Here is a 25,015-nt window from a genome sequence, read left to right on the forward strand (position 1 = left end):
CTACGCCGTGACTCCGTCACTGACCTCGGGGCGCTCCACCCACTTCTAGTTGGTGGGCGCGCAAGCGCACTTGCCGGCTTCTTTTGCCAGCTTTGGCCTAGTGAGAAGGGAGGGGAGCAGGAGGTGTCGCGAGAGTTGGCCTCCGCCTCGTAGGTGGTGTAACTATGGCGAGTCCGGGGGTCGACACTGAGCAGGAGCCGCTCTTAGGCGACCGCACACCCGGAAGCAGGTGAGCGGATGTTGGGAGAAAGCCCCCTCATCTTCCTGCGCTATTGGGACTGGCCCCTTTCCTGGCGTCAGCCTTACGGAACCGAAAGATGGGTCTCAGGGCGGCGGGAGGCTGCGGCCGGTCTGGTGAGACAGGGCGATGTGCTCCTGCGCCTGAGAAAAGAGGTCCGCGGTGAGCCAGCGGGTTCTGGTGAAGCTGTCAGAGAAACTCAAACTGCCTTCATTCCAACAGTGTTGCAGCCTTTAAGTGTCTACATTCTGCATTCCTCTACAGAACTCATCACTTTACACGTCTCCCAGAAGTTCCGAAATGAGGGTTTTAATCGATGCTTGAAGATACCTCTCTTAGGTCGCCCTTTATTATTTCCAGTTATTTTAATCCTAGTTTATGGACAGCAATTTAGAATTGTTACAGTTTGTCTCTTACTACGCAATTAAGAATCTATTTTTGTTTTTAAGAAAATGGAATTAAGTATCATTATGTTTGAAGCCTAATTTATCAAGTAAATTAATGCACAGTTAAGCTGTCAACCACCATGTTAATTTTTGCTCATTTGTCTCTAAAGCACCAAACTTTTATTTTAACCACTTTGTTTGAAACTCTGGACAGTGTATCTCTCTGGTCCCCAGTTTACTAAACGGAATATAGGCATTGCAGATTACCTATATTTTAAATTGAGATCAATACAATTATTATCAATGTTGAAATGTGTCATAATAGAGTGATGTCCTCAGGGCCTATTGAGACATTTTGGACTATTTGCTTCTATATTAGTTTTTTTCTTCTACACTACTTTCTTACACTTTCTTACCAATTTATTCTGCATTTGCTACACTTTTAATGTTTTCTGTTTACTTTTTAGTTTTTCTGCCTATTCTGTTGGTGGCTGACTATTCCCCATAATGTTTTTGTTATCTTTTGACAACTTTTGTTTTTGTTTCTGTCAGCAACCTCTCTTCTCCCAACTTTATTTTCAGACTTCTAGTTTGCTGCTATTTTGAAAACCATATCTAAGCTTAATAGAACTATGTGTAGTTAGAATATGGAAGCTATGACTAGGGCTAACGATCTGTCTTATTAGTCAAATGCACGTGTTTCAGTGCATAGATTGCCACATTTGGATTTCTCAAACTTCTGCTTCTTCCAGGTTCTTGGCTATCTTCCAGATAGATTCAGGATCTTTGAGTTAATGGTTAGATGTGGTCTTGCTATACATTCTGTCACTGTGTCCAAATTGCTTTTAAAAAAGGACTTACTTTTGGCTTTGATTATGTCCTTGTGATTGAGGCTCATTAAGGTGCATCTAAATTCAGATGTTCTGTCCATAAACAGTACTTGATTGAGATTCTAGATTTAGCATTTTAAAAATAAGATATTTTGAGAATAATTCAATAAGTATACCATCTTTAAAAATACAGTTGGATTCCCTAGTAAAGTGAACAAATATGTAATGGACAAGCGGTATTCACTTTGAGTAAATTGTAGGAACTTCAGCCTAGTTCACCACCACCTTTTCCTCACTAGGAAGGTTAGTTTTAGTTTATTGGTCTGATGAGTCCTGGGTGGTCTCCACTGACTCTATCTACAATGTTTGAGAGAACAGAGGTTGGCAAACTTTTTCTGTAAAGGTCCTGATGGTAAATATTTTAGGCTTTGCAGAACAAGAGGCAAAATCAAAGATACAGGTACTTAGATAACAAGAAAGAAAACAAATTCTCACCAAAAAAAAATTGGTAATGAGATTTATAATAAATGAGTAAAATCTTTTTGTAATACAAATCAATGAGGAATAGATTTCAGGGGTGGCATTTTGCTTAACAGAGTTAAAAGTTAATGTTTTCTTTAAAAAATTTTTTTTTCTAATGTTTATTTTTGAGAGAAAGAGAGACAGCGTGTGAGTGGGGGAGGGCAGAGAGAGAGGGAAACACAGAATCCGAAGCAGACTCCAGGCTCTGAGCTGTCAGCACAGAACCTGATGCGGGGCTCGAACTCATGAACCGTGAGATCATGACCTGAAATGAAGTTGCACGCTTAACTGACTAAGCCACCCAGGCGCCCCAAAAGTTAATGTTTTCAATTAAGTTGATCACAAGTACTCACAAATATGTTCAAATAGTAACAACTATTCTTAGTTCACTGGTGATCTAGAAACAGGTGATAGGCTGGGTTTGGATTGAGGACTATAGTTTGCTGATCCCTTTCTGAGAATATCCTAAAATGTTACAGGTGCTTAAAATTTTCTTTGCAACTCCAGCCTAATTTCTGTAATACAAATATTGCTATGACTTCTGGTCTTGTACAGCATATCCTTATAGAACATTCTCAATTTATTTCTGTCTTCTAGATTCTGTACAGTAACACCATTACACTATTCTGTCAGTGAGCACACACTTCTTTCTCTTATCTTCTTTGAATATAGGTTCTTTTTTGCTCTTCAGTAGTTCACAGATGCTCTCTCTAATAAATGTGTAATTTTATTTTCCCCCCCGTAAATCTAGAATCATTTTTTGAAAATAAAGTACTGCTATTTATCCAAGGCTCCTTGTATTAAATAATGATCTATTGAACCTAAATTTGGCACTTTATTTCTGTTAACTTTTATCTAACTTATTTTGGTGACCAATTCACTCCAGCATATCATGAATTCTTTCTAGTTTTTAAGTTACAGGCTTAATAAACATATTATCATTTGATGTATTATAGTTTGTAATGAAAATGTTGAGCGGGACAAAACTCTACCATTATAATTTCACTTGAAGGAGAATCTCAAATGGAGAACTAATATCAGATGGCAGCAGTAATAGTCGAAAGGAATCAAAAAGTTAAAGAAATTGCCTTGGAAGTGCAGCATTCATTCTTGTGCCTTTGAAATACAAGATAGAAACCTTAGAAACTCAGTCTTAGCCATGTGACATGGTTGGTTGAATCATCAAAATTAACAAAATACAGTAAAAATTGAAACTTCATTGAAGAACAGCTATACTCTTCAATGTTCCTACTCTCTCTAACAAAGTAGAAAGATATACTTCTTCACTAAAATTATACTTTTTGAATTAAAAAGAAGGAAAAAGTAAATTTCTTTATTTTGAAAAATTTCAAATCCATAGAAAAGTTGAAAAAGCAGTACAATGAACACCTGTATAACCTGTGACTAACCATTAGCCTTGTTCACACTCCTCAAATCTCTATACACATACAGCTCTCTTTTGCCAAACTACTGAAAAGTAGGTTGCAGATATCATGACACTTTTATCCCAAGTATTTCAGTGTGTAGCCTGCATCTTCTCAAAATAAAAACATTCTTGGGGCGCCTGGGTGGCGCAGTCGGTTAAGCGTCCGACTTCAGCCAGGTCACGATCTCGCGGTCCGTGAGTTCGAGCCCCGCGTCAGGCTCTGGGCTGATGGCTCAGAGCCTGGAGCCTGTTTCGGATTCTGTGTCTCCCTCTCTCTCTGCCCCTCCCCCGTTCATGCTCTGTCTCTCTCTGTCCCAAAAATAAATAAAAACGTTGAAAAAAAAAAAAAAAAAAAGAAAATAAAAACATTCTTTTATACAACTGCATCACTGTTATCATAGTTAAAAATATAATACTAATGCAGAATATCGTGCAATATACAGTCTAAACTGAAGAATATTCATTTGTTCCAAAACTGTACTTTATAGCTATTGTTTTTTTTTTAAGTAGGATCCAACTAATGGTCATGCATTATTATAGGTTTTTTATACTCTCTCAACCTATAACTGTTCCCTGATCTTTTCTCTCTATTCTTCCCAACATTGAATCCTTTAACAAGTCTAGGTCAGTGTTCTGTAGAACATCTCACATTCTGGATGTTTGGCCTGTTTCTTCTTTTTTTTAAATCTTTATTTTTTTTTTATTTTATTTTTCTATATATGAAATTTATTGTCAAATTGGTTTCCATACAACACCCAGTGCTCATCCCAACAGGTGCCCTCCTCAATACCCATCACCCACCCTCCCCAAATCTTTATTTTAAATAGGTTTCATGCCCAACTTGGGGCTTGAACCACTGACCCTGAGATCAAAGTCCCATGCTCCACTGACTGAGCCAGCCAGGTGCCCTTGGACTGTTTCTTCTTTTTTTTCTTAATAGGAATATTTCATTTTTTTCTATAATTTATTTATTTTTTATAATTTACATCCAAGTTAGCACATGGTGCTACAATGATTTCAGGAGTAGATTCCTTAAGCCCCTTACCCACTGAACCCATCCCCCCTCCCACAACCCTTCCAGCAACCCTTTGTTTGTTCTCTGTATTTAAGAGTCTCTTATGTTTTGTCCCCCTCTCTGTTTTTATGTTATTTTTGCTTCCCTTCCCTTATGTTCATCTGTTTTATATCTTAAAGTCATCATATGAGTTGAGTCTTATGATATTTATCTTTCTCCAGCTAATTTCACTTAGTGTAATACCCTTTAGTTCCATACACATTGCTGCAAATGGCAAGATTTAATTCTTTTTGGTTGCCGAGTAATACTCCATTATATATATATATATATATACCACATCTTCTTTATCCACTCATTCGTTGATGGACATTTGGGCTCTTTCCATACTTTGGCTATTGTTGATAGTGCTGCTGTAAACATTGGGGTGCATGTGTCCCTTCAAAACAGCACACCTGTATGCCATGGATAAATACCTGGTAGTGCAATTGCTGTGTCGTAGGGTAGTGCTATTTTTAATTTTTTGAAGAACCTCCATACTGTTTTCCAGAGTGGTTGCACCAGTTTGCATTCCCACCAGCAGTGCAAAAGAGATCATCTCTCTCTGCATCCTCACCAACATCTGTTGTTGCCTGGAGTTGTAGCCATTCTGACAGGTGTGAGGTGGTATCTTATTGTGGTTTTGATTTGTATTTCCCTGATGATGAGTGATGTTGAGCATCTTTTTGTGTGTCAGTTGGCCATCTGGATGTCTTCTTTGGAGAAGTGTCTATTCATGCCTTTTGCACATTTCTTCACCTGATTATTTGTTTTTGGGGTGTTGAGTTTGAGAAGTTCTTTATAGATTTTGGATACTAACCCTTTATCTGATATGTCATTTGCAAATATCTTCTTCCATTCTGTCAGTTGCCTTTTAGTTTAGTTGATTGTTTCCTTCGATGTGCAGAAGCTTTTTACTTTGATGAGGTCCCAGTAGTTCATTTTTGCTTTTGTTTCCCTTGCCTCTGGACACGTGTTAGATAAGAAGTTGCTGTAGCCGAGGTCAAAGAGGTTTTTGCCTGCTTTCTCCCCTAGGATTTTGACGACTTCCTGTCTTATGTTTAGGTCTTTCATCCATTTTGACTTTATTTTTGTGTAGGGTGTAAGAAAGTGGTCCAGGTTCCTTTTTCTGCATGTCGCTGTCCAGTTTTCCCAGCACCACTTGCTGAAGAGACTGTCTTTATTCCATTGAATATTCTTTCCTGCTTTGTCAAAGATTAGTTGGCCATACGTTTGTGGGTCCATTTCTGGGTTCCCTATTCTGTTCCATTGATCTGAGTGTCTGTTCTTATGCCAGTACCATACTGTCTTGATGATTACAACTTTGTAATACATCTTGAAGTCTGGGATTGTGATGCCTCCAGCTTTGGTTTTCTTTTTCAAGATTGCTTTGGCTATTTGGGGTCTTTTCTGGTTTCATACAGATTTTAGGATTGTTTGTTCTAGCTCTGTGAAGAATGCTGGTGTTTACAGGTATTGCCTTAAATATGTAGATTGCTTTGGGTAGTATTGACATAACAGTATTTGTTCTTCCTATCCAGGAGCATGGAATATTTTTCCATTTTTTTGTGTCTTCTTCAGTTTCTTTCATAAGCTTTCTATAGTTTTCAGTGTATAGATTTTTTTTTTTACCTCTTTGGTTAGATTTATTCCTAGGTGTTTATAGTTTTTGGTGCAGTTGTAAATGGGATCAGTTCCTTGATTTCTCTTTCTGTTGCTTCATTATTGGTGTATAGGAATGCAACCAATTTCTGTATATTGATTTTGTATCCTGAGACTTTGCTGAATTCATGGATCAGTTCTAGCAGTTTTTTGGTGGAGTCTTTTGGACTTTCCATTTAGAGCAACATGTCATCTGTGAAGAGAGAAAATTTGACCTCCTGCTGGCCGATTTGGATGCCTTTTATTTCTTTGTATTGTCTGATTGCTGAGGCTAAGACTTCCAATACTATGTTGAATAACAGTGGTGAGAGTGGACCTCCCTGTCTTGCTCCTGACCTCAGGGGAAATGCTTTCAATTTTTCCCCATTGAGGATGATATTAGCGTTGGGTCTTTTGTATATGGCTTTTATGACCTCAAGGTATGATCCTTCTATCCCTACTTTCCTGAGGGTTTTTATCAAGAATGATGCTGTTTTTTTGTCAAATGCTTTCTCTGCATTTGTTCAGAGGATCATGTGATTATTGCCCTTTCTTTTATTGATGTGATGTTTCACATTAATTGTTTTGTGGATATTGAACCAGCCCTGCATGCCAGGTAGAAATCTCACTTGGTCATGGTGAATAGTTTTTGTAATGTATTGTTGGATCTGGTTGGCTAGTATCTTGTTGCAGATTTTTGCATCCGTGTTCATCAGGGAAATTGGTCTATGTTCTCCTTTTTAGTGGGGTCTTTGTCTGGTTTTGGAATCAAGTAATGCTGGCTTCATAGAAAGAGTTTGGATGTTTTCCTTCCATTTCTATTTTTTGGAACAACTTCAAGAGAATAGGTGTTAACTCTTCTTTAAATGTTGGTAGATTTCCCCTGGAAAGCCATCTGGCCCTGGACTCTTGTTTTTTGGGAGATTTTTGATTAGTAATTCGATTTCTTTACTGGTTATGGGTCTGTTCAAGTTTTCTATTTCTTCCTATTTCAGTTTTAGTAATTTATGTTTCTAGGAATTTGTCCATTTCTTCCAGATTGCCAATTTTATTGGCGTATAATTGCTTATAATATTCTCTTATTATTGTTTTTATTTCTGCTGTGTTGGTTGTGATCTCTCCTCTTTCATTCTTGATTTTATTTATTTGGGTCCTTTCCTTTTTCTTTTTGATCAAATTGGGTGGGGGTTTGTCAATTTTTTAATTCTTTGAAATAACCATCTGTTCTACTGTTTTTTTGGTTTTGATAGCATTGATTTCTACTCTGATCCTTATTATTTCCTATCTTCTGCTGGTTTGGGGTTTTATTTGCTGTTCTTTTTCCAGCTCTTTAAGGGGTAAGGTTAAGTTGTCTACCTGTGACCTTTCTTCCTTCTTTGGAAAGGCCTGGATTGCCATATACTTCCCTCTTATGACCGCCTTTGCTGTGTCCCAGAGGTTTTGGGTTGTGGTGTTATCATTTTCATTCACTTCTATGTACTTTTTAATTTCCTCTTTAACTTCTTTTATTTATTTAAAAAAATTTTTTTTTAATGTTTATTTATTTTTGAGACAGAGAGAGACAGAGCATAAACGGGGGAGGGTCAGAGAGAGAGAAGGAGGCACAATCTGAAACAGGCTCCAGGCTCTGAGCCCTCAGCACAGAGCCCGATGTGGGGTTCGAACTCACGGACCTTGAGATCATGACCTGAGCTGAAGTCGGACGCTCAACCGACTGAGCCACCTAGGTGCCCCAATTTCCTCTTTAACTTCTTGGTTAGCCCATTCATTCTTTAGTATGATGGTCTTTAGTCTCCAAGTATTTGTTATCTTTCCACATTTTTTCTTGTGGTTGATTTTGAGTTTCATAGAGTTGTCTGAAAATATGCACAGTATGATCTTGATCTTGTTGTACTTGTTGAGGGCTGATTTGTGTCCTAGTATGTGATCTATTCTTTAGAACATTCCATGTGCACTGGAGAAGAATGTGTATTCTGCTGCTTTAGGATGAAATGTTCTGAATATATCTGTTAAGTCCATCTGGTCCAGTGTGTCATTCAAAGCCATTGTTTCCTTGTTGATATTTTGATTGGATGATCTGTCCATTGCTGTGAGTGGGGTGTTGAAGTCTCCTACTATTCTGGTAGTACTATCGATGAGTTTCTTTACGTTTGTGATTAATTGATTTATATATTTTGGTGCTTCACCTTTGGAGCATAAATGTTTATAATTGTTAGATTTTCTTGGTGGATAGACCCCTTAATTATGATATAATACCTTTCTTCATCTCTTGTTACAGTCTTTATTTTAAAATCTAGATTGTCTGACATAAGTATGGCTACTCTGGCTTTCTTTTGGTGACCACTAGCATGATAGATGGTTCTCCATCCCCTTACTTTCAATCCTTAGGTGTCTTTAGGTCTAAATTGGGTCTCTTATAAACAGTATATAGATGGATCTTGTTTTCTTTTTTTTTTTTTTTTTTTTTGTTAACGTTTATTTTATTTTTGAGACAGAGAGAGACAGAGCATGAACGGGGGAGGGTCAGAGAGAGAGGGAGACACAGAATCTGAAGCAGGCTCCAGGCTCTGAGCTGTCAGCACAGAGCCCGACGCGGGGCTCAAACTCACGGACCGCGAGATCATGACCTGAGCCAAAGTCGGCCACTCAACCAACTGAGCCACCCAGGCGCCCCTGGATCTTGTTTTCTTATCCATTCTGTTACCCTGTGTCTTTTGATTGGAGCATTTAGTCCATTGACATTTACAGTGAGTACTGAAAGATAAGAATTTATTGCCATTATGTTGCCTGTAGATTTGGAGTTTCTGGTGGTGTTCTCTGGTCCTTTCTAGTCTTTGTTGCTTTTGGTCTTTTTTTTTCCCCCCATCTTTTCTCCCTTCAGAGAGTCCCCCTTAAAATTTCTTGCAGAGATGGTTTATTGGTCACAAACTCCTTTAAGTTTTGTTTGTCTGGGAAACTTTTTATCCCTACTTCTATTTTGAATGACAGCCTTTCTGGATAAAGAATTCTTGGCTGCATATTTTTCCGATTCACCACATCAAATATATCCTGCCATTCCTTTCTGGCCAAGTTTCTGTGGATAAGTCTGCTGCAAACCTGATCTGTCTTCCCTTGTAGGTTAAGGACTTTTTTTCCCTTGCTGCTTTCATGATTCTTTCCTTGCCTGAGTATTTTGTGAATTTGACTATGATATGCCTTGTTCATGGTTGGTTTTTGTCAAAACTAATGGGAGTCCTCTGTGCTTCCTGGATTTTGATTTCTGTGTCTTTCCCCAGGTTAGGAACTTTTCCACTATGATTTGTTCACATAACTCTTCTACCCCTTTCTCTCTCTCTTCATCTGAGACCCCTATGATTCTGATGCTGTTCCTTTTTGATGAGTCACTGATTTCTCTAATTCTTAATCATGCTCTTTTGCCTTAGTCTTCTTCTTTTTTTCTGCGTCATTGTTCTCCATAAATTTGTCCTCTGTATTGCTGATTTGCTGCTCTCCCTCATTCCATTCTTGCTGCTGTGGCATCCATTGGAGATTGCAGCTCAATTATAGCACTTTTTATTTCATCCTGACTAGCTTTTATCTATGCAGAAAGGGATTCTAATCTGCAACTCCAGCTAGTATTCTAATTATCGTGATTCTAAATTCTGGTTCAGACATCTTGCTTGTATCTGTGTTAATTAAGTCCCTGGCTGTCATTTCTCCCTGTTCTTTCTTTTGGGGTAAATACCTTCATTTCATCATTTTGAAGGAAGAAAAGGAATTAATAAGGTAAAAAAATTAAAATTAAAAAATTAAAAGCAACACACAAAAATCAAATAAAGGTTGCTAGGTCTAGGTGTGTTCTGGTCTTGTTGCTAAAAGGAGCTTGATAGATCAGAGAAAAAAGGGAAAGATAAGAAAAGAAAAAAAAAAAAGGAAAATGTTTGAAAGTTTGAAAAAATGAATACAAGGAAAGAATAAAATGAAATGATGGAAGTAAAAAAATAGAATTTGAAAAATTTACAAAAAAGTAAAAAATATATAGAAAAAATTAAAAATATTTTGATAGAAATGGAGAATAAAAATAAATTTTTTCTCTTTATATATTCAAGAATAAGAAAAGAAAGGAAAAAAAGTTGAATAGTTGGTTCAGCAAACAGACTGAAGTACGATTGAAATTACATCGGTTTCCCCTAGAAGTCAAACTATGAAGCATTTTATAGTCCATAAACTAAGCAGGTGGAGAGACTTGTGTTGTTTCTGGAGAGTGAGGTTGGTCCAGTTGGGCAGGGCTTGGTGTATCAGCTCCGTTCTCTATTAGATGCCACTGCTTAGTTTACTGGGGTGGATTGCTGTGGCACATGTAGGCGTGAATGTGCTTGCGTGGGAGGTGTGAAAATGGCATCACCCATCTACCCAGCCTCTAGTATCAGAACTCTGTGCTCTCCCCAACCAGCAATTGCACACCCCTCCTTTTTCTCCAGCTTCCATCCACTCCCCTGCTATTACACTGTCCGTGACCAAGCCACCAGGTTGCCTGGTGGCACCTCCCTCCTGAGTTTTATCTCAGATGTGGGTGTGTTTCCCAACCCCTCACTTCTGAGGGACTGTGGCTTTGACCAGCTCAGACCTTCTTGGGAAGGGTCTCACTGAGCAATGGCTGGGTGCCGGCCCTACCCCAGGAACGTTCTGGAGACCATGCTGCTGCTGATGCCCAGGGACTGCATCTGGGTGCCAGCCCACCCCAGAAAAAGTTCACGTGGTCATGTAGCAGCAGCATTTCAGGGATTATGGAAAATCACACACATCTGGCACCAGGCTTACCCCTTAACATCCTTGTTCCAGCACCAGCCAATGTGGTTGTTGTCCAGGGTCCACTGGACCTTTGCCTGTGGGGAGGCTGCACAGCCTCTACCAAATGTCCTCCCAGCAAGGGAACTGCCTCTCCCTGTGTGACCTGAGGACCCTGAGGACCTCACCCACTGCTCCTGGGGATTCACCCTTCCTACCAGTGCACCACCACGTATCAAGCTGCAGAGCTTCAGACTCTGGACTCCCCCCGTTTATAGTCTTAATAGAATTTAAATCTTCCCTTTGCTCCTTTCTCCCTTTTTGTTCAGCCCCTTGCATACTTTCTTTTCTCTCCAGCTGCTTTCGGGCAGGGGGGATGCTTTCTGTACTCTCCCCATCTCCGTCCTCTCTCCACAAGCAAAACCAGCTCTGTGCCCTCCACAACTTTCTCCTCCAATTCACCTCTCCGTGTTGAGTACCTGCTGAATTATCTGGTTCAGGTTGTGCAGATTGTTGTGTGAATCCTCAAATCAGTTTTCTAGGTGTGCAGAATGGTTTAGTGTTGATCTGGCTGTATTTCAGGACAAGGGATGCAAAAAAACTTCCATGCTGTTCCACCATCTTGGTCCCTCCCCTGGCCTGTTTTTTTTTTGTTTTTTTTTTTTTTTAAATAGGTCCTCGTCAAACATTCCTGGCATGGACATCCCACGGGTTATGTTGAGAATATGTCAATATATTAATGTTAGAAGACATCAGATGCTAGGCCATCCCACTATTGGGGATGCCAGGCTTGACCACTTGGTTAAGGGAGTGACTGCTGGGGTGCCTGGGTGGTTCAGTCAGTTAAATGTCCAACTTCGGCTCAGGTCATGATCTCATGGTTCATGAATTTGAACCTCACATTGGGCTCTATGCTGACAGCTTAGAGCCTGTATCAAATTCTGTGCCTCCCTCTCTTCTCCTCCCCCACTTGCATCTGTGTGTGTGTGTGTGTGTGTGTGTGTGTGTGTGTGTGTCCCTCTCTCTAAAAATAAAAACAAAAAGAGGGTGAGTGGTATAAAACTTAATTTTCCATTTTGTAATTGGAAAGTAGATAGTGAGGTGATACTTTGAGGCCCTGTGACTATCCTGTCCTCACCAACCTTTCAACCAGTTGTTTTTGTATCCATGAACGACCCTTGCTTTCATCCATTATTACATGGAAACTAGTTATTAAATAGTGATTTTATAATTCTGTCATTCCTTCAGTATTTAATAGCTGTCATTAAAAAAAGGAAGTTTTGACTGAGCTCCAAATCGAGTTGAAGTCTCTCAAATAAACAATTTTATTACATTTTTTTCACAATCAAATTTACTTCTCTGGTTTCCTAACTTAGATAAGATCTGAGCAAAACAGTTATTTGACATTTTCAGGCTTATTTTTTTTTAACGTTTATTTATTTTTGAAGGAGAGAGAGACAGAGTGTGAGTGAGGGAGGGACAGAGAGAGAGGGAGACACAGAATCTGAAGCAGGCTTCAGGCTCCAAGTTGTCAGCACACAGCCTGACATGGGGCTCAAACTCACAAACCGCGAGATCATGACCTGAGCTGAAGTCGGACGTTTAACCGACTGAGCCACCCAGGCGCCCCCAGGCTTATTTTAATGATAGTTCTTATTTATGATGGTCATTTTAATTTTTGATCTCCAGGAAATAATAATGGGTTCATTAAAAGTGTAATACCCAGTGCTGGAAGTAATACCAGAATACAGTGCTGTGGGATTGAATGGTGCATACCTTTTCCTGCTATGTAATCATCTGCATTATGTATTCCAAATTCCAAAATACTGATTTCCAAATACAGATGGTCCCCAACTTATAATGGTTTAACTTAAGATTTTTCAACGATACATTGGTGCGAAAGTGATCACTTTTGGTAGAAACCATGTTTCACGTTTTGAATCTTGATCTTTTCTTGGGCTAGGAATGGTAGAATATTCTTGCAGTGCGAGATAGTGGCAGCGAGCCTCAGCTCCCAATCAGTCATGTGATCACCAGAGTAGCCAGTCTATACACTTCCAACCATTGTACCCATACAAACATTGCATTTCTCATTTTTAGTACAGTATTTTATAAATTACCTGAGATATTCAATACTTTGTAATGAAATACGTTTTGTGTTAGGTAATTTTGCCCAACCATAGGCTGATGTTAGTGTTCTGAGCCTGTTTAAGGTAGAATGAGGTATTAAGCTCTGCTTTTGGTAGGTTAGATGTATTAAATGCATTTTTAACTTAATCTTTTCCAACTTGCAATAGGTTTGTTGGAAGGTAACCCAACTGTAAGTCAAGGAAGATCTTTATAGGCCTTTGGGATTCTGCTATTTTTCAAGTATGCTGCATTATGGTGAAAGGTCTATTTTTATGGAATGGCATATTCATATATATTGTATCAATAACTAACATACCTGTCACATAGTAGATCTAATTAATGTTATCTTTCTTCTTCATTCACTCTCTACCACTCCCAGTCACAACACATCTGAAAAAAAAAGTTTATTTTTTGAAGACTAAGTTGACAACTCTAAGGTCTATTTTAGAAAATTTCTTTTAAACATAAGAAGGCATTTTGCCTGTTGTGTTTATCTTAATTATTTGAAAACATATTGTTCATATTAAGGTAAATTTGTTAACTCATTCTATATGTGTATGTAAAAATATAATGATACATGTATCACCTAGACCCTTGAAGTAGTGTGTGTGCTTAATATACTTGCCCTTACTCCAGGTCACAGGCTTATATGAGAGATCAACCCAGTCTAGAGGGACCTTGGACTCTCTTTAGTCAACTAACAGAACTTGTCTGGTAACTCATGTTGGAGCAAAGGCAAGTGTTCTAGAGGTCCCAGGACTAGGAATGTCTTAGGTCACATTAAACTTTTCTGGTGTCATTTCTATATTAATTTTGCTGAAAGTACCCTGCCAAAATAGCTTCCTACAGCAAAGTCAATTTACTGTCCTCAAGTAGAACATGTCATAATGATGACAGTAATCATTTTTTAAAATATGTAATAGTTGTATATACCATCAGTGTGAGATCTAATTGTAGCTAGTTTATTTGATTTATTTTGATAGACTTTATTTTGTCAGTTTGACAAATTCCAACACTCAATTTGTAGCAAGTCAATGATATCAAAATAATTGGTTGACAAAGTGTTATGCCTTTTTAAGCTACCTCATGTCTCCCAAGTTTCTGTGTGTAATAAAGCACAAGTATAATCCATGGAAATTCTCAGAAATATTGCTTATTCATAGATAATTAGTACAGCAAATATCAATATTAATACATTATAGCTTTGTCATAGCATTTTTATTACTTTAGGAGAGAGAAAATAAAATTGTGCCACAGAAAGATTTGCACATAATGAGATAACATTAAACTACTTTTTTCTTCTTTACACCTAGAGAATGGGATATTATAGAAACTGAAGAGCATTATAAGAGCCGATGGATATCTATTAGGATTCTGTATCTTACTATGTTTTTCAGCAGTGTAGGTAAGTATTAGAAATTATATAGAATTTAAAAATTTCAGATAAAGTATCTTATTTTAATGTCACTTCATTTTTTAAATTATTTTGTATTTTAGTAAAAATCACATAATATAAAATTTCTCATCTTACCCATTTCTAAGATCAGAAGTGTTACATATATCTACATGGTTAAATAACCAATCTTCAGAATGTTTTCATCTTGCAGAACTAAAACTCTTTACCCATTAAACAACTCCTCATTTCCCCCTCCTCCCAGGCCCTGGAAACCACCATACTTTCTGTTTCTTTGAATTTGATGATTCTAGATATTTCATATAAGTGAAATCATACAGTATTTTTCTTTTTGCAAATGGTTGATTTTATTTAGCATAATGTTCTCAAGGTTCATCCATGTTATAGTATGAGTCAGAATTTCCTTTCTTTTGAAGACTAAATAATAGTCTATTGTATATATGGTGGGGAGGCAAATCTTTTCCTCTACTTTCTTAGGTTCTGTAGCTGGTACCTTCAAAATAAAGCAATGGAAGACAGATCAACAAGAAAAAAAGCTTATACATTTATTTGATGTTAGTTATTTTTACATTATACAGACCTATACACTATACATTGTAGAAAAGTGAAAACTCCAAAGAAATGGTTAGAGTTGGGGGCTTATATACTATTTTAACAAAGGGCAGCGATTGTAAAGAAATGACTAAGGAAAGGAGTTCGGGCTTTCTCCAGGAACCCCCTACTGTCCTAATGTATGCCTTACTAGAGGAAAAACAACCTTAGCTTGACAATTCCTAGGCCTCTGTTGTATTATGAATCTTCTTTAACATATGAAAATCCCTTTAGGAACTTCCTCTTGGCTTTATCTTCCCCAACTCCATGATATATAAAAGGTCACCTTTATAACACAGCCCTTTCTGCCCATGGGTCCTGTCCCCGTGCTTTAATAAAATTACCTTTTTTGCACCAAAGACATCTCAAGAATTGTTTCTTGGATGTCAGCTTCAAACCCCCACCATTCAAAAACCCCATCAAAGCCACTAACTGAGCTGGGCTCTGCACTATAAGTGCAGAGCCTGCTTGGGATTCTCTCTCCTCTCTGCCCCTCTCCTGCTCGTGTGCTCTCTCTCTTCCTGTCTCAAAATAAATAAATAAACACTAATAATAAAAAAAAAAGAAGTAGAATTGCTGAATCACATAACAATTCTATTTATAAGTTTTGAGGAACTGCTATACTGTTTTCCATAGCTGCTGTACTATTTGTACATTCCCACCAACAGGCAGGGTTCAAATTTTTCCACATCCTTACCAACTTTTATGTTTATTTAATATTAGTCATTCTAATGGGCATGAAGTAGTCTCTCATGGTTTTTTTGGCTTGTATTTCCCTAATAATTAGTAATGTTGGGAATATTTTCTTATGCATATTGGCCATTTGTATATCTTTGGGGAAATATCTATTAAAGTCCTTTGCCCACTTTTTTTTATTAATTTTTTTTTAATGTTTATTTATTTTTGAAACAGAGAGAGAGAGCATGAACAGGAGAGGGTCAGAGAGAGAGGGAGACATAGAATCCGAAGCAGGCTCCAGGCTCTGAGCTGTCAGCACAGAGCCTGATGCAGGGCTCAAACCCACGAACCGCGAGATCATGACCTGAGTCGAAGTCGGACGCTTAACTGACTGAGCCACCCAGGCACGCCACCTTTGCCCACTTTTTAATTAGGTTTTTGTTGTTCAGTTGTAGAAGTTCTTTATGTACTCTGGATATTAACTCCTTATCAGATAAATGATTTGTGAATATTTTCTACCATTCTCGGACTCTTCTTTCTACTCTACTGATTGTGTCTTTTGATTCACAATAGTTTTTAATTTTGATGTAGTCCAATGTATCTTTTTTTTTTTCTTTTGCTGCCTGTGAATTCATTTAATTTTTTTTTAAGTTTATTTATTTATTTTGAGAGAGAATGAGCAGGGGAGGGGCAGAGAGAGAGAGGGAGAGAGGGAATCCCAAGCAGGCTCCACACTGTCAGCACAGAGCCCGAAGCAGGGCTCCATCCCATGAGCCTCGACATCGTGACCTGGGCCAAAATCAAGAGTCAGATGCTTAACTGACTAACCCACCACATTGACACAAATAGTAAAGCAAGAATCTTAATCTGTATACCTTGATGTATTTTAATCTATTAACATTATTTCTGAAAATATAGTTACTAAAAAGTAAAACTTCATGAGGAAATTTTAATGTTAAGAACTGTACTTATGTTAAAATGATAAAGAATGAAAATATATAGGAGTTATCAATACTGTGACAATTTTTAAAAAAGTGTTTTAGGGAATCCATCTTTTTCCAAGCTTAGGTCCTTTAAGTCTATAGGCACAGATTTTACAGGTGGTATCTTTTCCCTGACACAGATTTACTGAAGGCCATTTTACTAAATTTTTAAAACTACTTTTCTTTATCTTTTCTATTTACCCCAGTCACTCTCTCACACTGAGTAAAAATGTGTTTTAAATAAAGCTAAAATGAAAGAAAGTACAAAATAAAGGATATTTTCAACAATTCTTTGTAATGCAATTTCATTTTGGATTGTGTATCTATTAGGGTGCCTTCTACAAATTTCAGGGGAAAAATGTTGATTCAAATTGGCTTAAACGGTAATTTATTTTTTCTTGTAAGATACCCATAGTAGGACAACTCCAGGTGAAGTTCACTGAGGTTTTGGTTCTGTTTCCCACTACATATTTTGGTTTTCTCCTCTTCTATGCACTGACTTCACTGTAGCAAGTTTGCAGCAGCAGCCCAAGGTGTCACATCCATTCATGATAATTTTTATTGACCAAAAGGGACTTTTTTTTTTAAACTTGCACGGAGATAAGGAGTCCTTTCTTAGAGGTCCTGAAGTAGACTTCCCTTCCCTTTTCACTGGTCAGAACTGGACCCTGTCAATTTCTAAGCCCATCATCAACTAGGATAGTGGGATTATCCTGATTGAATTCTTTAGACTAACTGGATTTACCCTTTGGAATTTGGGTTGGAGACAGTTTCTCTTAAAGTCTGTGGCTTTGTGGAGGAATGATGGATACCTGAATAAAAATGGGATTCTATCAGGAAGGAGGATTCTACCTACACAATGAGTGTTGTGTTGATAGCAACCTCTATAATAGCTTTTAATTTTTTTCATTTAACTTCCATGGGCAGCTGGGTGGCTCAGTCAGTTGGGCATCCGACTCTGGCTCAGGTCACAATCTCAAAGTCAGTAGGTTTGAGCCCCTTTTCTGTCTCTGTGCTGACAGCTTGGAGCCCAGAGACTGCTTCATATTCTGTGTCTTCTCCTCTCTCTGCCCCTCCCCAGCTTGCATGCACGCACTCTCTCTCTAAAAAATAAATATTAAAACGTTAAAATAAAATAAAATAAAATAAAATAAAATAAAATACTTCTAATTTATGGGGCACCTGGGTGGCTCAGTCGGTTAAGTGTCTGACTTTGGCTCAGGTCATGATCCCACAGTTTCTGAGTTTGAGCCTCTCATCGGGCTCTCTGCTGTCAGCACAGAGCCCACTTCAGATTCTCTGTCCCCCTCTCTCTCTACCATCCCCCACTTTTGCACACACTCTCTCAAAAATAAACATTTAAAAAATAAAGTACTTCTAACTTATTTAATAACAACAGAATATTATTCAGCTATAAAAAAGAATGAAATCTTGCCATTTGCAACAACATGGATGGAGCCAGAGTGTATAATGTTAGGCCAAATAAGTTAGTCAGGGGAAGACAGATACTATATGATTTTGCTATATGATACTTGCTCAATTCAAGTATGTAGAATTTAAGAAACAAAATAAATAAGCAAAGGAAAAAAAAGAGACAAACCAAGAAATAGACTGTTTAATGTTTATTTATTTTTGAGAGAGAGAGAGAGGGAGACACAGAATCCCAAGCAGCCTCCAGGCTCTGTCTGAGCTGTTAGTACAGCTAACAGCTGTGCAGGACTCAAACCCACAAACTGGGAGGTCATGACCTGAGCAAAAGTTTGATGCTTAACCGCTTAACCAACTCAGCCACTCAGGCACCCTGACTCTTAACTATAGAGAACAAACTGATGGTTATCACAGGGGAGGGGAGGTAGGAGAATGGGTGAAATAGGTGATTGGGGATTAAGGAGTGCACTTGTCATGATGAGCACTGGGTAATATATAGAAGTGTTGAATCACTGTATTGTATACCTGAAACTAATGTAGCACTGTATGTTAACTATACAGGAATTGAAATAAAATAAAATATAATAAATAAAATGAAATACTTTTAATTTTTAGTACTCCATTATCTAAAATTAAATAATTTCCATTTTAATGGCAAAAAATAATTATTTTAACTTTAGATTTTAATTAGCAACATTTTACCTGTTTTTAAGTTTCTTGATTGTGAAATTGAGCCTTGATTTCAAATTATTAGTTTACTCTTTCAGTCTGCTTTTCATCAAAGTCAATGTCAATTCAAAATACACTAAAATTAAACTAATAATTAAACTATTTTTAATATAAGCTTTCTAAAAAGAATGAAGTACTGATACTGGTACAACATGGATGAAGCTTGAAAACATTATGCTAAGAAAGATGCCAGACACAAAAGACCACATGTTGCCTGATTCTATTCATATGAAAATCTATAGAGACAGGTAGATTAGTAGTTGCTTCAGGCTGGTGAGCAATAGGATGGAAAGCAGCAGAATAGTAGCTAAAACGTCCAGAGTTTCTTTGTGATGTGACTAAAATGTTCTAAAATTGACTGTGGTGATGTTGCACATATCTTTGATTATACTAAAACCTGAGTGCTTTAAATGGGTAGATTGTATAGTATGTGAAGTATATCTTAATAAAAGTGTTTTTTTTTAAATGGCCTTTGTAGAATTTTGATTGAATATGCCTAACATTTAAAATTGACAGATAGGATTGGAGTTTATCATTACAGCTCTTAAGCAATAAAGGGTGGCAGAGATATGAGCTTTCTTTTAGGTATAGCCATCTTGAAGCCTCCTGGTTCTTTATAGCCAATTCCTCCTTTATATGATCATTTTCCTTTTCCTATACTTCCCTACTGTCGATTATCTCTGCCAAACAACACACATTAGAAGTCTACCACTTCCTCTTTAACAGAGTAGCTTTTCGTCCACTCAGTTCTGCTTGTAAGAACTTAACAAAGCTTTCAGTAATGTATTTCTGTTTACAGTAAAGACATGTGAATAAGGAGAAACAGGTCCTCTGCTTTTATTACCCCAATTATGACCAGGGACTATAATTACATATGATTTTCAAGTCTTTAATATTTATTTCCCTTCTAATAAATACAATTCCATTGCTTAATAAGTTAAACATTTGGGGAATAAATTTGTAAATTGAGAATGATATTTTAAAGCCCATGTTATAGTTTAAAAAATTGTATCTATAAATAGTAATGACATCATTTTAAGTATAAATAACAGGGTTTGCTTCTTTACAGGATTTTCTATTGTGATAATGTCAATATGGCCATATCTCCAAAAGGTTTGTACACTTCAATCTATTATTCTCTTAAGTAGCTATAGTAGTAGTAACTCTTACATAGTTAAGAGTTTTCTTGACAGTCTCTGTGGTAGTCTATTGATTTAATCTTTACTAGCATGACTTGAGATAATAATTCTTCCAGAGAGGCTTATAAGTAAGGTGATCCAGTGCTTCATTGTGCAAACCAGAACACTCTTGAAGTGAAGGGAGCACTATACCAGGAAAACAGAATTATACCTGGATAGTCCTAGACAAATGTAGATGTATGCTCACCTACTTATTAGCCGCTTTCATATCCCACCAATGCCCCCTCCCTGATAAAAAGGAAACTAAATTACTTATAGTCTGAATTCCTGAATGGTACAAATGACATTTCTATGGAATACTTTTGTGCTTTCCCATAGGGTTGTCCGGTTGACATTGTGAAAAGAATAGATAATACATGTATTTCGATGCTGTGGTTACTAGATGGGGAGGAGGGCCTAACAAGAAGATGCAAGTTTAGTGGGTACCCTGGCATCAGTTAATCATCAAGTCCTGCCAACTCTTTAAAAAAAAAATATTTGACATATAACATAATATAAATATATGTCAATTCTATCTTAAATCTCCAGGAATGAATTTACTAAAAATCAGTATATAAGTTGCAGACGTGATCTATAACAATATTTCAGTTAAGGTTCTTGATGGAGTTCTCTGTACTCTCCAACCTCCTATTCACTCCTGAACCTGCTACAGTCTGATTCACTCCTCTGCTACCATGAAACTGCTCTTATTAAGGTCTCCAATGATTTGATTGCTGACCAAATAGATACTTTTCGGTCCTTTGCATGACATTTGGGTAGTATTTGACATTGTCGACCTCTCCCTGCTTCTGAAAACCCTCTCTTAGCTTCCGTACATTACTCTGTCCTGGCTTGGCTCTTTAAATATTTGTTATTAAATTCTTTTATGAGTTTTCTTTACCAACTTGTTCCTTATTGTTGGTTTTTTCCCAGAGATTGGGGCTGTGTGTCTGTGTGTGTTGTGTGTGTTATGTGTGTGTTGTAGACTAAATCCTAAGCTTTGGCCCATATTAGATCTATAGCCACAATTTATTAGACGTATCTACTTGAATTAATCTAGGTTTCCTGGGGCCTTTATAAATTTTTCTGCATTTTTTTCTGAGATGCTGTCCCTCCTACATCTTTCCTTTCCTCTGTCCTTCCCTTCCACCCTTCTTCCCTATTATCTTTATCCCTATTATCTATTATCCCTATTATTAAAAATAATGTGCCTGTGATACAAGAAGCTTATTGACATTTTATACTTAATTTTAGATTTTTTAGTTTTTATGAATTTTTAACTTTTTGAAAATGCTAACTTTTAAAATATCTGATATTATAAAAGGAATAAGGACAAAAATACAAATTCATTTTTTTTACTGAGTTGGTGCCATATTCACATTGCTATTTTGAAAATAAATAAAAATTTATATAACATGAAATTATTAGCCATGATGTTAAAAATTCTTTCCTTACTGGCAGAATGATTAGAATTATAGCAGAAAATTTAACAATTTTAGAGCAGTATTTTCTTTGCCAAAAATATATTTCCATGTATCAAAACTCTTTATTTCTATGATCCCTGTATCTAGTCTGTTTAACCTCAAAATTACCAAAGAAAGGTATTTACAATAATTAGGTCTACTCAGCACAGTATGTTGAATTTTGAAAAGGTACACTCCTTTCTCCAGATATTTGAAAGCTCTTCAAAGGTAAATTTAGTGAGTACATGAACTTGTAACTAGTTCTTTGGCAATACAAATAAAACAATTTCAATAAAAAACCTTTCTCAGGTTATTTCATGATAATAGTGAAAGCTCACTATGTGCCAGGTACAGTACTAAACGTTTCACTTCTTGATATTCATAGCAACCCTATGAAATGATTATTATCTATCCTGTTTGACAGGTGAAGAAACTCACAGTCAGAAAGTTCGGTAGCTTGCTCAAGTCACTCAGCTGGAAGATGGCAGAGCCAAACCTATCTGAAACCAAAATCTGGCTCAACCACAGTGCTGTGTTACTTACTACCTTTAAACTGTTTAATTCTAATTTAAGGCTTCCATCTTTTTCAATAGCATGTTGAAAAATATTACTTAGCTGAAAAGCCATCTGTGACAAAGATAAAAAGCTAGAACACCCCCCCCCCACCCAAGAAAAAACTCAGAAAACAAAACAAAACAAAAAATTATTTGTCTGAAAGGAATTTGGCACCAGTGTAAATCTCTGAAATGTGCTTCTTTCTGACCCTGGCTGATAGACAACCATCAGCCAAGTGATTCCTGAGGTTCTGTTGCCCAGAGGTGGGATAAATATCCAGGAAGATTCATATTCTTAAGACTAGATTTTGAGGGGGGCCTGGGTGGCGCAGTCGGTTAAGCGTCCGACTTCAGCCAGGTCACGATCTCGCGGTCCGTGAGTTCGAGCCCCGCGTCTGGCTCTGGGCTGATGGCTCAGAGCCTGGAGCCTGTTTCCGATTCTGTGTCTCCCTCTCTCTCTGCCCCTCCCCCGTTCATGCTCTGTCTCTCTCTGTCCCAAAAAAAAATAAACGTTGAAAAAAAAAAATTTAAAAAAAAAAAAAGACTAGATTTTGAATTGGAAGGATAGGTTATTTTATAGGCCTAGGGAGATAGTGGGAATACTAATGCATGAATTATAATAAAATATAATAATAGCACTGACATATTAGTAAAAACAAAATTCTAAGAAATACTAGTTTTTATATCCTATAGGTAATATTCATTTAGTGTATATATATATGCTGACATTACCCTAAGCACTATACATTGCTCAAATAATTCTTTTAACAACTCTGTGAAGTTATCCTTATTTGACAGATAAAAAATTGAAGCATGTGATTTTTTACCCCCAGCTACTCAAATACCTGATAAGTAAAATCTGAAACTTCATAATGATGAAACCTGATTTGGAAAAATTGTGTTAACTCATCTTTTGTATCCTTATTGCCTAGCACATTTTTTGTCACACTAAAGGACTCTGTGACTGTTACTTGAATTAATAAGCAATCATCTATAAATAAAAGTTAAGGGGCGCCTGGGTGGCGCAGTCGGTTAAGCGTCCGACTTCAGCCAGGTCACGATCTCGCGGTCCGGGAGTTCGAGCCCCGCATCAGGCTCTGGGCTAATGGCTCAGAGCCTGGAGCCTGTTTCCGATTCTGTGTCTCCCTCTCTCTCTGCCCCTCCCCCGTTCATGCTCTGTCTCTCTCTGTCCCAAAAATAAATAAACGTTGAAAAAAAAAATTAAAAAAAAAAAAAGTTAAAAATGCTTGGAACGCCCATATTCATATCTTAGTTCCCATATCAAAGCATGAAGATTTCCAGAACTTTCACTTTGTCAATATCATTAACATGTTTATAAAGTAATGTTTGAAATTCAATACCATGTACTTTGGAGTGTATGGTTTTCTTTTTTCTTTTCTTTTTTTTTTTTTCCCTGAAATGACAGGGATGGGGGAGGGCTTTTGTGTTTTGTTTTTGTTTTTGTTTTGAGAAAATACAGTTCCAACTTTTACTGATGTGTGCCAAACCAAATAGATGGTTACTATACAGTATACGTGAGTAAAGATCTAAAAGTATGGGTGTGGGGGGGGGGAGAGAGAATGAGAGAGAGAGAGAAAGAAGAGAGAGAGAGAGAGGTGCAGGCAGACAGACAGACATGGGCTATTAGGGGGATGTTGCTAACCCAAACTAAAATTCTGGAAGACTTTAAAAATCAGTTACACCAGAGCTGAGTTTTGAAGGTCTGTAGGAGTTGGTTTCCTGAAAAAAAGGTAGGGGCCAGGGAGTAGGAGGTTGGGAAGGCATTGCTGGTAGAGGGGGACAGTAGAGAAATCAGTGCAAAGGCCTGGAGGCAAAGAATTTGACTCATTTTGGAAACTTAAGACAGTTCTGTGTGACTGGAAGTTAGAATTGGGGGAAGGGTACATGCAGAGAGATGAGGCTAGAGAAGAGACTGTGGCCAACTTGTGAGCTAGTTTTTCATAATAAGCAGTTTAGATTTTATCCCAAAAATGGTATGATGGAGATCACCAGAGGTGGCCAGAGGACCAGAAATGAGATGCTGTTACTACTGTTAAAAAGAGAAACACACATGAGTGCAGATAACAGTTTAATTACTGAAGTGACACCTGTTGTAGTGTAGAACCTGTATCTCCCAAACCCGTTTTACTTTCCTATTACAATTCTAGCAGAATTTTCTAACAGATTCCAGTTTCCAGTCACCATAAAGAATAGTATCCAATTAAAATAAAAGTTTCCATTGGTCTCTGGCAAATATCATTAATACTGTTAGAGCTATCCCTGAGAGTCAGCTTCTGTCCCTGAAACACATACTTGACTATGATCAATTGATATCCTGAGAAGACACTTCATTCTTTTGCTTTCAAACCACTACACATTTAACATTAAAATTGAGTTTTCACTGCTTTTTTGAAAATTAATTAAAAAATTTTTATGACATGAAGTTATTTTATATTTTTAATAGAGTGATCAAAGGAGCCAAAGGTAATATGGGTAGAAAATGAAAACCAGTGTGCCTAAAATAAGAGATTAAAAAAAATTTTTTTTAATGTTTTATTTATTCTTGAGAGAAAGAGAGACAGAGCATGAGTGAGGGAGGGGCACAGCGAGAGAGGGACACAGAATCCAAAGCAGACTCCAGGCTCTGAGCTATCAGCACAGAGCCCAATGTGGGGCTTGAACTCACAAACCGGGAGATCATGACCTGAGCCAAAGTCGGACACTCAACTGACTGAGCCACCCAGGTGCCCCAAATAAAAGATATTTTTAAGGCTAGAACTTTAATATTGTGTATCATTATATGTATTCACTCTTATTTCTCATCCCCCACAAGAAAATGTACCTAAACATTTTCATTTTAAACTATTTAAAAATATCTTTAGAAAAGGCCATGGTTGTCTTTAAGTTGTTCTAACACTTTATATATGTTAATCTTATTTCCTAAAAATTTATTTACATTTTTTAAATATTTATTTTTGAGAGAGCGAGCACAAGGAGGCGGGGTTG

At 37.3% G+C, this 25,015-nt stretch overlaps 1 protein-coding gene across 1 annotated transcript in view; it reads left to right on the forward strand.

Annotated features, from left to right (window-relative positions):
* Positions 1-107: 107 nt before the first annotated feature.
* Positions 108-25,015, forward strand: part of MFSD8 (major facilitator superfamily domain containing 8) — a 46,758-nt gene continuing 21,850 nt past the window's right edge. The window contains 3 exon segments of the mRNA XM_030313094.1: positions 108-229; positions 14,305-14,396; positions 19,884-19,927. Coding sequence (XP_030168954.1) covers positions 165-229; positions 14,305-14,396; positions 19,884-19,927 — 201 coding nt within the window. The 5' untranslated portion in view covers positions 108-164.

This window comes from Lynx canadensis, chromosome B1 (genome assembly GCF_007474595.2).
Source record: "Lynx canadensis isolate LIC74 chromosome B1, mLynCan4.pri.v2, whole genome shotgun sequence".
In the NCBI taxonomy this organism is placed as follows: domain Eukaryota; kingdom Metazoa; phylum Chordata; class Mammalia; order Carnivora; family Felidae; genus Lynx; species Lynx canadensis.